Source organism: Betta splendens, chromosome 2 (assembly GCF_900634795.4).
Source record: "Betta splendens chromosome 2, fBetSpl5.4, whole genome shotgun sequence".
In the NCBI taxonomy this organism is placed as follows: Eukaryota; Metazoa; Chordata; class Actinopteri; order Anabantiformes; family Osphronemidae; genus Betta; species Betta splendens.
In genome coordinates this window covers 15076663-15090177 of record NC_040882.2, presented here as the reverse complement: position 1 = coordinate 15090177, position 13515 = coordinate 15076663, and the positions used below count along the sequence as shown (strand labels likewise).

At 40.5% G+C, this 13515-nt stretch overlaps 1 protein-coding gene across 3 annotated transcripts in view; it reads right to left on the bottom strand.

The window, feature by feature from the left end:
• Positions 1-13515, bottom strand: part of LOC114842774 (pyruvate carboxylase, mitochondrial-like) — a 189206-nt gene that overhangs the window by 99955 nt on the left and 75736 nt on the right. For all 3 annotated transcript variants that reach the window (XM_029128632.3, XM_029128641.2, XM_029128650.3), the window contains exon 12: positions 3843-4025. In XM_029128632.3, coding sequence (XP_028984465.1) covers positions 3843-4025 — 183 coding nt within the window. The remainder of the gene's footprint in view (positions 1-3842; positions 4026-13515) is intronic.

Sequence of the window (13515 nt, the reverse complement as noted above, 5' to 3'; positions counted from 1 at the left end):
CTACATCTACACAGGGCGACCAAAGAGACGTGATCTATAATCCACACGACATGACATAATGCTCCTCTCATAAGAGGGACAAACATGTTGCCATCTAAGGGGGGGATCCAGCCTGAGGCCCTGCAGGCGATAATGAAGCAAGAAATTACAAGGATTCTTCAAAGAGCCTCTGCAGATGGGAATCATCACCGGCCCAACTCACACAGACGCGGGCACAGGAACCTCGGGACAACTCACCCCACTCTCACAGATGAGGTGTGAAGATGAGCAGTAATGAAAGCACCCGCCCAGAGTAAAGCCCCCAGCGCCATTTGGAAAGACCCCCCCCACACACACAGCAAAAACAATGCGATTAAAGCAAAGGGCGTGTGCACGACAGACTAGAAATAATATTAGATTACCAATTAAATCATTAGCAAGATTATTCCATCCCAATGTGCAGTTTTCATTCTCACTCCGAACGTCACCAAGGTTTCAGCAGTGATTTACACGTACAGAAATAATAATTCCATTTGACAATACAAGCATGTTTGTGATTTGTCACCTTTGGTTCGTCCACTAATGTGCAATGCAGCGTCAGACCTGGAACCACATGTATATTAGTCTGTGGGCAGATCCCTGTCAGCTTCCATTGCACGTTGCCCATCGTGATCGCCCTTTAGCCTGAAGACACACACACACACACACACACACACACACACACACACACACACACACACACACACACACACACACACACACACACACACACACACACACACACACACACACACACACACACACACACACACACACACACACACACACACAATCTGGCTCCACCTTACGGCTGCTCTCCTGCTCATAACTCATTTACCTGCTAGACATGTGACATTGTAGTGTTGGACACATCCCTCGCTGAAAACATGCTCAGGCTTCAAACTTTGGCCGATTGCCTCGTGATTACACGTGTCACATTAGCACAACCGGTTTAAGCAGCCGCTAAACAAAGAGGGGTCCCGCACGCCTGCTGTAGGGGATCACAAGCTGACCGGAGCCATGTTTTGTTGTGCATTTGGGAATAGAGTTAAGAGGATGTCGGCTCCGAGCGTCATATCTCCGTGAGCAGATTGGATTTGTGGCCAGTGCTGCAGCTTCTTATTGGTGACACTCATTACAAACACACAAACAAGAAAACAATGAACCACATAAGTCGTAGAAGATGTTTCTACTGGTCAGCTTTAGCACAGGAACGTCCATGCTCACTGGCCTGAGGCAGAGAAAACCTAACGTCCCCTAGACTCAACTTTAGCTACTCCACAAACAGGAGCGACTGATGACGCACATTCACGTCAGTCGCATACATCCAACTATTCATCTACGGTTCGTTCCGGAGCAGGGACGTAACGGATAACATCCGTTCAGTCTAGCTGCATGACACACGAGTCAGGTTCCGACGAACCATCTGCTCTTCGCTGCACAAAGCTAATCACTTGCAGATTTAGACGGGCGATGCCAGGTGGGTGCTGCTAACTATCTGGGAGTTGAAGCCGTGGGCCGTGAGCGGGCGCCAGCGGAAACGCGCGCCTGTTAAAGTTGGCCACGGGCGGCGTGACGCACGGGGACCATCCGACCCACGGAAGCAGGAATACAATGCGTGCTGATCAGTTTAGAGCGCAGCTCAGGTGGCGAGTCGATCCGGCTGCTCGGGGCCAACGGGACCCGCTCTACGAACTCGACACTGAACAGGTGTGTGGTTGATGTGTGCGACTTCTGCCGCTTAGATGTTTGGCATCTAAACTTTTGCAGAGGGTATAATGTTGAGTTCAGTGTTTTCTCTCAGAAGCCCTGAGGGAATTATGCATCGTTTAAAATGCAATGAGTTGTTAGGTGGATGATCAGCAGAGCTACCAAGGTTTCCTGCAGCCACTCGTGGGCCCCACGCTCAGGCTGCAACCACTGCGGCACAGGCACATTAGGCTGGTTTACATAAGCCGCGAGTCTCCACGTCAGGTCTGGGCTCACATCAAACATTCCATCAGAAAGGAAAATTAATCTATTAAATCTGTGCTGTGCAGCCAGAGTTAAATGACAAATTAGAGCTGAGAAGACCGAATTGACCAGCAATTTCACCTCATTACGATTCATTCAAACCAGACAGAGGAAACATCACGAGCGAGCCCAGAGAAGCTGCTGTTCCTTTATAATGGCCTTTGTATTGAGCCCACTCCTACATTACTAAACACAGCATGTGTGAACCAACATTGCTGCGGTTCTCAGGATGTCAACATTTATTTGAATTAATTAGTTAATTTCACTCTAAATTTAATTAAGCGCAGTTGACATTCATCCTCGGTTCAAATTCACCCGTTATTTCAGAACAGGAGTAGGACGGCAAAGTGCTTTTCTTTAATTGGTGTTTTCTCGTTTTTCTTCTCGTCGGCAAACTGATTTACAGGGCGAACATTTTAAAACGCCATTAACGACATTTCAGCTTTGAAATCGATTTGGCTGGGATTTAATGACTGGAAAGTGTCTTTTCACTTAGCGCTGACAAACCTGCTGCAGTGCCGAACGCGCCATCTAATTGGCTTTTCAGCTCACTGTACGTCCTGTAGGACAGCAGCAGGTGCTCACTCAACCTCTTGACCTGGCGACTTCAAATTCATTTTTGGTTCCCGTGGTCAAAAGACAAACGCCTCCAACACCTCCAGCTGAGTCATTCACGGTTAATGTTAACACTACGCCTCTGACTCCTGTTCGCTGAAGTTGTAGATTTCTTTTTATTATACAGTAATTGATTTCACTTTCATTCTTGCTAATCACTCCACTATGGCTGGCCCACAAGGCCAACGTCCTGATTAAAGGCGATCATGTAATGCTTTTCTGAAAAGCAGACCCACGTTTGGACTTGTTCCATTCGTTTTCACCATATTTTAACATATTTTACACGATTAGGCAAAGCAGCCACCTGAGGATGGGTCCTCCCTGCGTGTCTCAGTCACGGAGGTCACTGTGCTCCAGCTGGAATCAAATCTAATTCTCCAAACATCACAGAAAATTCAAGCAAGGATGTGAGTGGAAATACTGTGAAGAAGGTCTTAGATTCTTTAAGAATAATACTTTCCAAAGATTTTATATATATACAGTATATGACTTATCTCTTTGTTGTTCTGCTTAGTGACTGTAGGCCAATTAATCATTTAGAGTGCAAAGTGAAAAGGTGAAGGGACTTAAGTGCTTTCTGAAGATAGTGCAGGGCTAAGTGACTGAATGAAACCTAAACAATTATGTGCTCGTCTCTTATGCAATTCAACAATTACAGTACATGTAAAATGTCAGCCTTCCATTAAAACGCATGTCATTAAAGACACTCTTTTTCACCCAAGCCAAATTAATTCACAAGCCCAAATTACGCAGCACTGGCTCCATTAATGATATATGTACAGTAAAGCATTAGCGTAGCACTTAGCACCAGCTCATTGTGACACTATGACGGGTACATGACGATGCCAGCAGCTTACTGTCTGGTAATCATGTTCAGCTCAACCTCCCTCAGATGTTGAGAAAACCAAGAAGTAAAAGTGATATACAGTCAAGCATGCAATTAACCAGACAGGTCACAGAGACGCGAGGTTAAGTGTGCTAAACGGCAGAGCACTGCTTATCTGGTCCTCAGCTGCTAATTCAGCACGGTGTTGAGTATTCAGTTAAAGACGAGGAGCAACTTTCATACAGTGTTCCCATTCCAGTACGCCGGACGAGCTCAGGACACCAACGGGCCGCTCGCGCACTGGAGCGCCACGAAGCAGCACGGGGGAGAAGCGGCGCTGGCTTCGAGCGCCCGCGGCCGACCGTCCTACCTTGACGCCCCGCACGCGGAACTCGGCCAGGGCGCGGCTCATCTTGGACGACGCCGTCTGCAGGTCCTTGCCGCTGGCGATGACCTTCACCAGCAGGGAGTCGTAGTGGGGCGAAATGACGGCACCCTGGAAGGCCGAGGCGCTGTCCAGGCGGATGCCCATGCCCTCGCCGCTGCGGAACACCTGGCGGGAACAAGAGCGCGAGCGTTACAGCAGAATGCCACTGAATGAAGGGAACCATCAGCGTCCCGCGGCTTTAAAATGTGTCAATGATTCAGCTTCACGGCAAATACTCATTTTTCATGTACATGTTTTATGTTTATTACGTACCACTGCTCTCAAAAATCTAATTTATGTTAATTACAAAGAATTAGTGATTGTAACTCAATTCCACTGTGTCAACTAACTACAGTCGCATGTAGATCTTCCCAAAAATCCAGCAAGACAACCAGAGACATGACGCTCAACGTCAACCTGTCATTGAACTGCTGTTTAATGACTAGGACTGACTAAAGGTCAACGTATTCAGGCTGTATGACTCAATTGTTGGATTTTCCTCCCCTTCCATTATTACTTCTGTCTCAGCACCACTTAGGCCTCACGTCAGGGGCTTATTAGCGGGCTGATGTGTGGGCAGCGCGGAAATGCCAACATCTGTTACGCGGCCACGGCGCGTAGCGCGAATTAAGCTGCGCTTGGGCCGCGGCAGTCAGACGTAGAACACAAACAGAAAACACGCAGGTGAGCGAGAGGAGCAGAGTTCGGACGGTTCCGAGGCACTTGGCAGGAGAGCGGACGCGAAGAGGAGTGCGAGGACTGCTCAACACCACAACATATGGAGCCCCTCGAGGGCTGGAAGACAAATTATAATCACAGTGAATGCTGCAAAGCATTCACTGTATTGTTTTTCTAAGCTTTATTATCACAGTGAATGCTGCAAAGCATTCACTGTGTTGTTTTTCTAAGCTTTATTATTATTATTATTATTATTATTATTATTATTATTATTATATTTTTCTTCCCCCCGTTTTTCTGCATCTAACTAGTCCCGCATACTTTCAGCTACAGAAACGATTCCAATATCAAAATGTTCAGCTTTTTAAGGAGAAGTGTGCTATTACTTTTCTCATTCATATGTTTCATATTTTTCAAGTTATTAAGCTTTTTTTAACTTTTTTTTTCCCATTGAAATGAATGGGAACAACTTTTCAAATTCTCTTCAGCTTTGTCTACTTTCAGCTTTAACTACTTCCGCATACTTTAGGCTACAGACACCATTTAAACTACAAAATAATCTTCAACTATTCAACTATTAATCTTCCAGAAATCGTTAAAATATCTTTAATAGTTTCTGATTTATAGCAGTTTAAATATTGGGTGGTTTTTGGTCAATTTTCATCTTTTCCATTAGTGTGTATTGGGTTATTTAGAGTGCGTGATGTCACAGCCAGAGTGCGAGGGGACGTTTTTTTAAGATAGAACCTCTGTCTTTAACTCGTCACTACGGACACAATTTTCCCTCTATCAACGTAATTATTTCAGTAAATTGTAGTCATACTTGTCTTCTTTCTAATGATGTGTCTGGCTTTACTCTCAGACCTATACTTTAGTCGCTATCAACCGCAGAGAGATCCTGGATTTCTCCCATAGACTCTAATGATAATTTTTGGCAGACGTCTGGAGAAAAAAAAGGAGGAGACATATTTTGAAATTGCGACTGTGGCTACAAACGTTTGTCCTCAAACATAAAATTCACACCATTTGCTCATTGAAGCCTTGGGACTCGTAAAATGAAATAATTTTTGTGATAACTATCATGGTTTAGCTGGAACAAGCCTGTTTATACAGGGTGAAACTCTGCTTTTACAGAGCAGAGTGAGCCTGATTTTCCCGCCTTTCGTCTCCATGGCGACGGCGCAGCTGCAGATTTCACTGACAGGTCAAACTCCTGATGCTCAGTGTAGGCAGCAGTTTCATGCTTATTACTGATTACTCAACTACACTATTGGATTGTGTAGTAATTAAGCACACACTTCCTCTAAATCCTTTCAAAATAAAAGCACCAAGCCAAATATTTAGCTTTAATAGCAATATTTCTGCTTTTAGATGGGTAATTATGATTATTTAAAGATAGATTAACAGTTTAGTAATTACCCACACATGCTTCCTCTACATCCTTTCAAAATAAAAGCACCAATGCCAATTATTAGCTTTAACTGCACCATTTTTGCCTTTGAATGGTTAATTATGATTATTTAAAGACTAATTGACAGTTATGCTATTACCCCCACACGTTTCCTCTAAATCCTTTCAAAATAAAAGCACCAATTACAATTTATTACCTTTAATGGCAAGATTGATTAGAACATTTCTGGTTCTGAATACTTACCAATCGTTAATGAGACACTTTAGAGTTCAGCAAATAACCACTCACACTTATTAGGGTGATTTTATTCTGAAAGGGCTTAACCTAAATTTTTTCCTTTAATAGGGCAATTCTTGCTATTGAATGACATATTATGACTAATGACTATTTTATAGTTTAGTAATTACTCACACACGACCTCTAAATCCTTTCAAAATAAAAGCACCAATCCAGATTTTTAGCTTTAATAGCACTATTTGTGCTTTTGAATGGGTAATCATGACTGGTTAGTGTGACTGTTTTACAGTTTAGCTATTAAGCACGTACAGCCCGTCTACATCCTTTCAAAATAAAAGCCCCAATCCTGATCTTTAGCTAAAGATAACAATAGTTCTGCTTTCAACAGGTGTATTATGACTAGTTATTTAGACTAATATACTGTTTAGCAAATACCTGCACAGGCATTTTCCATATTCTTTTAAAATAAAAGCACCAATCCAAATTTTTAGCTTTAATAGGACTATTTATACTTTTTAATGGGTAATCGTGACTGGTTATTGTGACTGTTTTACAGTTTAGCTATTAAGCACACACAGCTTCTCCACATCCTTTCAAAATAAAAGCCCAAATCCTGATTTTTAACTAAAGATAGCAATATTTCTGCTTCCAACAGGTTTATTATGACTATTTATTTAGACTAAAATACTGCACACACAGTTTCTCCAAATCCTTTCAAAATAAAAGCCCCATTCCAGATCTTTAGCTAAAAAGGGCAATATTTCTGCGTTCAGCTGGTGTATTGTTACTAGATGATAAGACAATCTTAATGTTTAGAAATTGCCTGCACAGGTGTCCTCGATATCCTTTCAAAATAAAAGTACCAATCCAAATTTTTAGTTTTAATAGCATAAACTCTGTTTTTGAATGGGTAATTGTGACAAGTAATGAGACTATTTTAAAGTTTAGCTATAAACACATACATCTCTAAAACATTTTAAAATAAAAGCATTAAACCAATTTTTTTGCTTTGATAGAATAAATTCTGCTTTTGAATGGTCAATTGTAAATCAGCAATAAGTCTATACCAGTTATTACTGGTTTATTATTACTAGTTAATGAAACAATTTAACAATTACTCACACAAGCTTCCTGTAAGTCATTTCAAAATAAGAATACTAAACTTTTAGTGCAACTAACTAAGCTCTAAACCTTTTTAATTTATGCTTTTGACTGCTTTTTTGTTATTTAGGACAACTTAATGAGCGCTTTTCCCAGTTAACCAATTTAGGACACACACTTCCTCAAAATACTTTCAAAATAAAAGCACCAATCTAATTATTTAGCCTAAATATCACATTTGTGAATTTGACTAGTTAATTATAACCAGTTAATGAAACTATTCTACTGTTCAGCAATTATCTGCACACACTTCCTTCAAAGCTTTAACTTTTATCAATTTAAATCCAAATACTTGTTCTGAAGCAAATTTAAGTCGTATTAAATATTTCCAAAACGTTAAGCTACTCATTAAGCTCTTGAAATCAAAACTATTTAATTACAATATTTAGCCATTTTGATACATTTGGCTATAATTCAACAAATTATTAATTGATTTTCAGCAGTTTGTTAATTTCAGCAAATCTTTTTCGTGTTTCCTCCATATGAAATTCAACTACTTCAGCTTCTTCTGCAAATATTCAGCACTGTTTAATCAATTCCTATTTCTCCTTAGATACATTCAACTATGCTTTACATGATTGAGCTATTTCATCTGTTTTAAATGTTTCAGTTACTTTCAGCAACTCTTCAGGAATATTTTCAGCTTGGAAGCATTCACTGTGCATTTTCTTATGGAAATGCTTTTTCTAGTTATTATTATTATTATTATTTTTCTTCCCCGCGTTTTTCTGCATCTAACTAGTCCCGCATACTTTCAGCTACAGAAACGATTCCAATATCAAAATGTTCAGCTTTTTAAGGAGAAGTGTGCTATTACTTTTCTCATTCATATGTTTCATATTTTTCAAGTTATTAAGCTTTTTTTAACTTTTTTTTCCCATTGAAATGAATGGGAACAACTTTTCAAATTCTCTTTAGCTTTGTCTACTTTCAGCTTTAACTACTTCCGCATACTTTAGGCTACAGACACCATTTAAACTACAAAATAATCTTCAACTATTCAACTATTAATCTTCCAGAAATCGTTAAAATATCTTTAATAGTTTCTGATTTATAGCAGTTTAAATATTGGGTGGTTTTTGGTCAATTTTCATCTTTTCCATTAGTGTGTATTGGGTTATTTAGAGTGCGTGATGTCACAGCCAGAGTGCGAGGGGACGTTTTTTTAAGATAGAACCTCTGTCTTTAACTCGTCACTACAGCCACAATTTTCACTCTATCAATGTAATTATTTCAGTAAATCGTAGTCATACTTGTCTTCTTTCTAATGATGTGTCTGGCTTTACTCTCAGACCTATACTTTAGTCGCTATCAACCTCAAAGCGCAGAGAGATCCCGAAATTCTCCCATAGACTCTAATGATAATTTTCGGCAGACGTCTGGGGAGAAAAACAAGAGGAGAAGTATTTTGAAACTGCGACTGCGGCTACAAACATTTGTCCTCAAACATAAAATTCACACCATTTGCTCATTGAAGCCTTGGGACTCGTAAAATGAAATAATTTTTGTGATAACTATCATGGTTTAGCTGGAACAAGCCTGTTTATACAGGGTGAAACTCTGCTTTTACAGAGCAGAGTGAGCCTGATTTTCCCGCCTTTCGTCTCCATGGCGACGGCGCAGCTGCAGATTTCACTGACAGGTCAAACTCCTGATTCTCAGTGTAGACAGCAGTTCCATGCTTATTACTGGTTACTCATCTACACTATTGGATTGTGTAGTAATTAAGCACACACTTCCTCTAAATCCTTTCAAAATAAAAGCACCAAGCCAAATATTTAGCTTTAATAGCAATATTTCTGCTTTTAGATGGGTAATTATGATTATTTAAAGATAGATTAACAGTTTAGTAATTACCCACACATGCTTCCTCTACATCCTTTCAAAATAAAAGCACCAATGCCAATTATTAGCTTTAACTGCACCATTTTTGCCTTTGAATGGTTAATTATGATTATTTAAAGACTAATTGACAGTTATGCTATTACCCCCACACGTTTCCTCTAAATCCTTTCAAAATAAAAGCACCAATTACAATTTATTACCTTTAATGGAAAGATTGATTAGAACATTTCTGGTTCTGAATACTTACCAATCGTTAATGAGACACTTTAGAGTTCAGCAAATAACCACTCACACTTATTAGGGTGATTTTATTCTGAAAGGGCTTAACCTAATTTTTTCCTTTAATAGGGCAATTCTTGCTATTGAATGACATTATGACTGTCTAATGACTATTTTATAGTTTAGTAATTACTCACACACGACCTCTAAATCCTTTCAAAATAAAAGCACCAATCCAGATTTTTAGCTTTAATAGCACTATTTGTGCTTTTGAATGGGTAATCATGACTGGTTAGTGTGACTGTTTTACAGTTTAGCTATTAAGCACGTACAGCCCGTCTACATCCTTTCAAAATAAAAGCCCAAATCCTGATTTTTAACTAAAGATAGCAATATTTCTGCTTCCAACAGGTTTATTATGACTATTTATTTAGACTAAAATACTGCACACACAGTTTCTCCAAATCCTTTCAAAATAAAAGCCCCATTCCAGATCTTTAGCTAAAAAGGGCAATATTTCTGCGTTCAGCTGGTGTATTGTTACTAGATGATAAGACAATCTTAATGTTTAGAAATTGCCTGCACAGGTGTCCTCGATATCCTTTCAAAATAAAAGTACCAATCCAAATTTTTAGTTTTAATAGCATAAACTCTGTTTTTGAATGGGTAATTGTGACAAGTAATGAGACTATTTTAAAGTTTAGCTATAAACACATACATCTCTAAATCATTTTAAAATAAAAGCATTAAACCAATTTTTTTGCTTTGATAGAATAAATTCTGCTTTTGAATGGTCAATTGTAAATCAGCAATAAGTCTATACCAGTTATTACTGGTTTATTATTACTAGTTAATGAAACAATTTAACAATTACTCACACAAGCTTCCTGTAAGTCATTTCAAAATAAGAATACTAAACTTTTAGTGCAACTAACTAAGCTCTAAACCTTTTTAATTTATGCTTTTGACTGCTTTGTTGTTATTTAGGACAACTTAATGAGCGCTTTTCCCAGTTTACCAATTTAGGACACACACTTCCTCAAATTACTTTCAAAATAAAAGCACCAATCTAATTATTTAGCCTAAATATCACATTTGTGAATTTGACTAGTTAATTATAACCAGTTAATGAAACTATTCTACTGTTCAGCAATTATCTGCACACACTTCCTTCAAAGCTTTAACTTTTATCAATTTAAATCCAAATACTTGTTCTGAAGCAAATTTAAGTCGTATTAAATATTTCCAAAACGTTAAGCTACTCATTAAGCTCTTGAAATCAAAACTATTTAATTACAATATTTAGCCATTTTGATACATTTGGCTATAATTCAACAAATTATTAATTGATTTTCAGCAGTTTGTTAATTTCAGCAAATCTTTTTCGTGTTTCCTCCATATGAAATTCAACTACTTCAGCTTCTTCTGCAAATATTCAGCACTGTTTAATCAATTCCTATTTCTCCTTAGATACATTCAACTATGCTTTACATGATTGAGCTATTTCATCTGTTTTAAATGTTTCAGTTACTTTCAGCAACTCTTCAGGAATATTTTCAGCTTGGAAGCATTCACTGTGCATTTTCTTATGGAAATGCTTTTTCTAGTTATAACAATGTTGTCCCACACTCGTGATCCGCCGCTAATGCTTTCAGACAACGCTGATGCGCGGCGCTGCTGACGTTCATGACCGACTCTAGCTTTATTTCCCCCCCCTCAACGGCTTTTTCGCTTTTTACAACTCACCATTTTATCTCGACTGGTTTTACCTTCATTCTTCAAGCAATTTTATTCACACGGCCCAAATAATGAGCAAAGTAATAGGAGCGAAAACGTGCCGTTATATTGTATGATGACAGATGGCTTTGGGTAGAGCAGCCAAAATGAATGAATCACTCAGCACAAGGCTGCAGTGAAGCTGCAGCGTGCGGCACTACTACGGTACGCGTTATTAATAGGAACACGCACACACCTTAAGCTTTAGTGGGAAACTTATGCAAATGTGGGGTATGGTTTATTCATAGAACCTCTGTTCCGGTGCGACTACGCACTAAGTAGTTCTGATCTTTGGGATGAAAGGAGCCCGGTCACAGTGGCCGTCCATGTAAAGCTGGGGATGAGCTGCTGCCTCCACACCTGTGCAGCGTGTGAGCCCCAGCCACCGAAGCTCACAGTCGGGTTTGGAAGCGGAGGCGGAGGCTGAGGTGTCGCTGGTGGCAGGTCGCTTTTAGACGCGACAAGTCGAGGTGCAGGTTGTGCTTCTGAAGAAGAACAAACCTGAGAGTTCAACAAAACGTCTGTTGCTCAATTCCTAATGTTGCCCTGCTGCGCCTACACAAAAGGTTCCCTGAAAAGAGAATGATTTTCTAGTAAATATTGATGCGATCACATCAGGTGGGGACAACTGGTCAGAACAGACCTTCCTACAGTAAAGACTGTTGTTTAATGCGACCCTGGTCTCTACAGGAGGCCCTTTGTCCTGACACTTTCCAAATATTAGAATGCTGTTCAAACAAACAGATGTAATGAAATGAACCTGGAGCAGAGTAACAACGGGCTGAACATGACACATTCAATATGAGCCTGAGCTTTATATAAAAAAACTAGCAGCACTATCGCACTCTGGTTTGTTTGAGGATCAGTTTCGTGGCCGATGGTTAAATGATGGTGTTTTCTGGCTCAGAATGTGTGGAAACAAATTACTCATCATTTGTGCTACATGTGAAGCAGAATTAACTTCAGACCAACTTATTGTGAAGAGGGTGGAGGCCAAATACCATCTGAATGAAAATGAGGGCGGTAACAACACGAACAAGCTCTAATTCCTTCCTCTAAATTGAATCCCTGACTGTAAACAAACTGGTCCCACTCGTGTCAGCGGACCGACCAAACGTGCAGCAAGACCGATGTTTTCCGTCACACTTTACCGCACAAACATACAATATATATGAAATGCAGTTAGCTGAAATCCACCCAACTATCGGAGGGAAGCCTATGATATTAAAAGCAAATAGACAGGCGACGAAAATGGTTTTCGGAACGGATTTAGCCCAAGTGTAAGGCTGTGTTTGCTACGCGAAGACCCGGCATCACACGCTGTTTATCATTGAGCCAAAAGCTGCGCAGCCGCGTAGACGAGCGGAGGATCTGGCAACCAGACGGGAGCCGAGAGAAAAAGTACTGTAACTACAGGCAGGAGCGAGTGAAAAGCCAAGTACTGCGTAAATAATTGAAGGTGTCGGCTTCTTTGGGCCGCGGGCGCCGTCCAACGGGTGAAACCCACGTCCTTGTTCTACACCCACCACGCCTTTGTCTCCGTCCGTCCTGCTCCTTCGCGTCAGCCCGACATTTTCATGATTCATGAGCAGAAACGGTCTGACTGACAGACGCATGGCGCTGGTTTAGTTCCGTAGTCTGCTCCACATATCCCCCCCCCCCCCTTCTGTGTGATCCTGTGCAGCATTACTGTAAATGCACACGGGCGTTACGAGCGGTAACCCATCACTTCCCCCTGACTGCGTTTCACACCTGTCGCTCTACATTTGATCTCATCACGCTGCAAGTCTCTCCCCCACAGTCTCGATTCTTTCTTTTCCTGTCTGTCACTATCCCGCTGTTTACGACCCACTTCAATCTGTTCGTGCTTTCTGCAGGTCAGTGGTGAATTTCTCCATCACTGTGTGACAGCGCTGGTCTGTTGCAGAGATATTAAAAACACCCACTAGGCTGGGCCACTATTTCAGTCTGACTAATAAATAAAAGTCTAAAACACCCATGTATTCAGGTAGAAACCCACTTCTATCTTATGAATTTAAAAATGGCTTCTGGACCAGCTTCGTGGGTCTGAGTCATAAACCTTATTGAGCCCGTTGGTGGGAGGTGAAAGACTGAACAACAGTATGTGCAAGTTGGTGAAAAGTGGAGTTCCACTGGTTCAGCTGAGCGTGCCGATGTGGTGCAAGTCCAGTGCAACAAGGCGAGAGGGGATTAATATTAAAAAGAACTGGAGGTATGGCCCAGCATTTGAGTTATTCTGTCCATGTATTGAATCAGCGGCGTGATTAA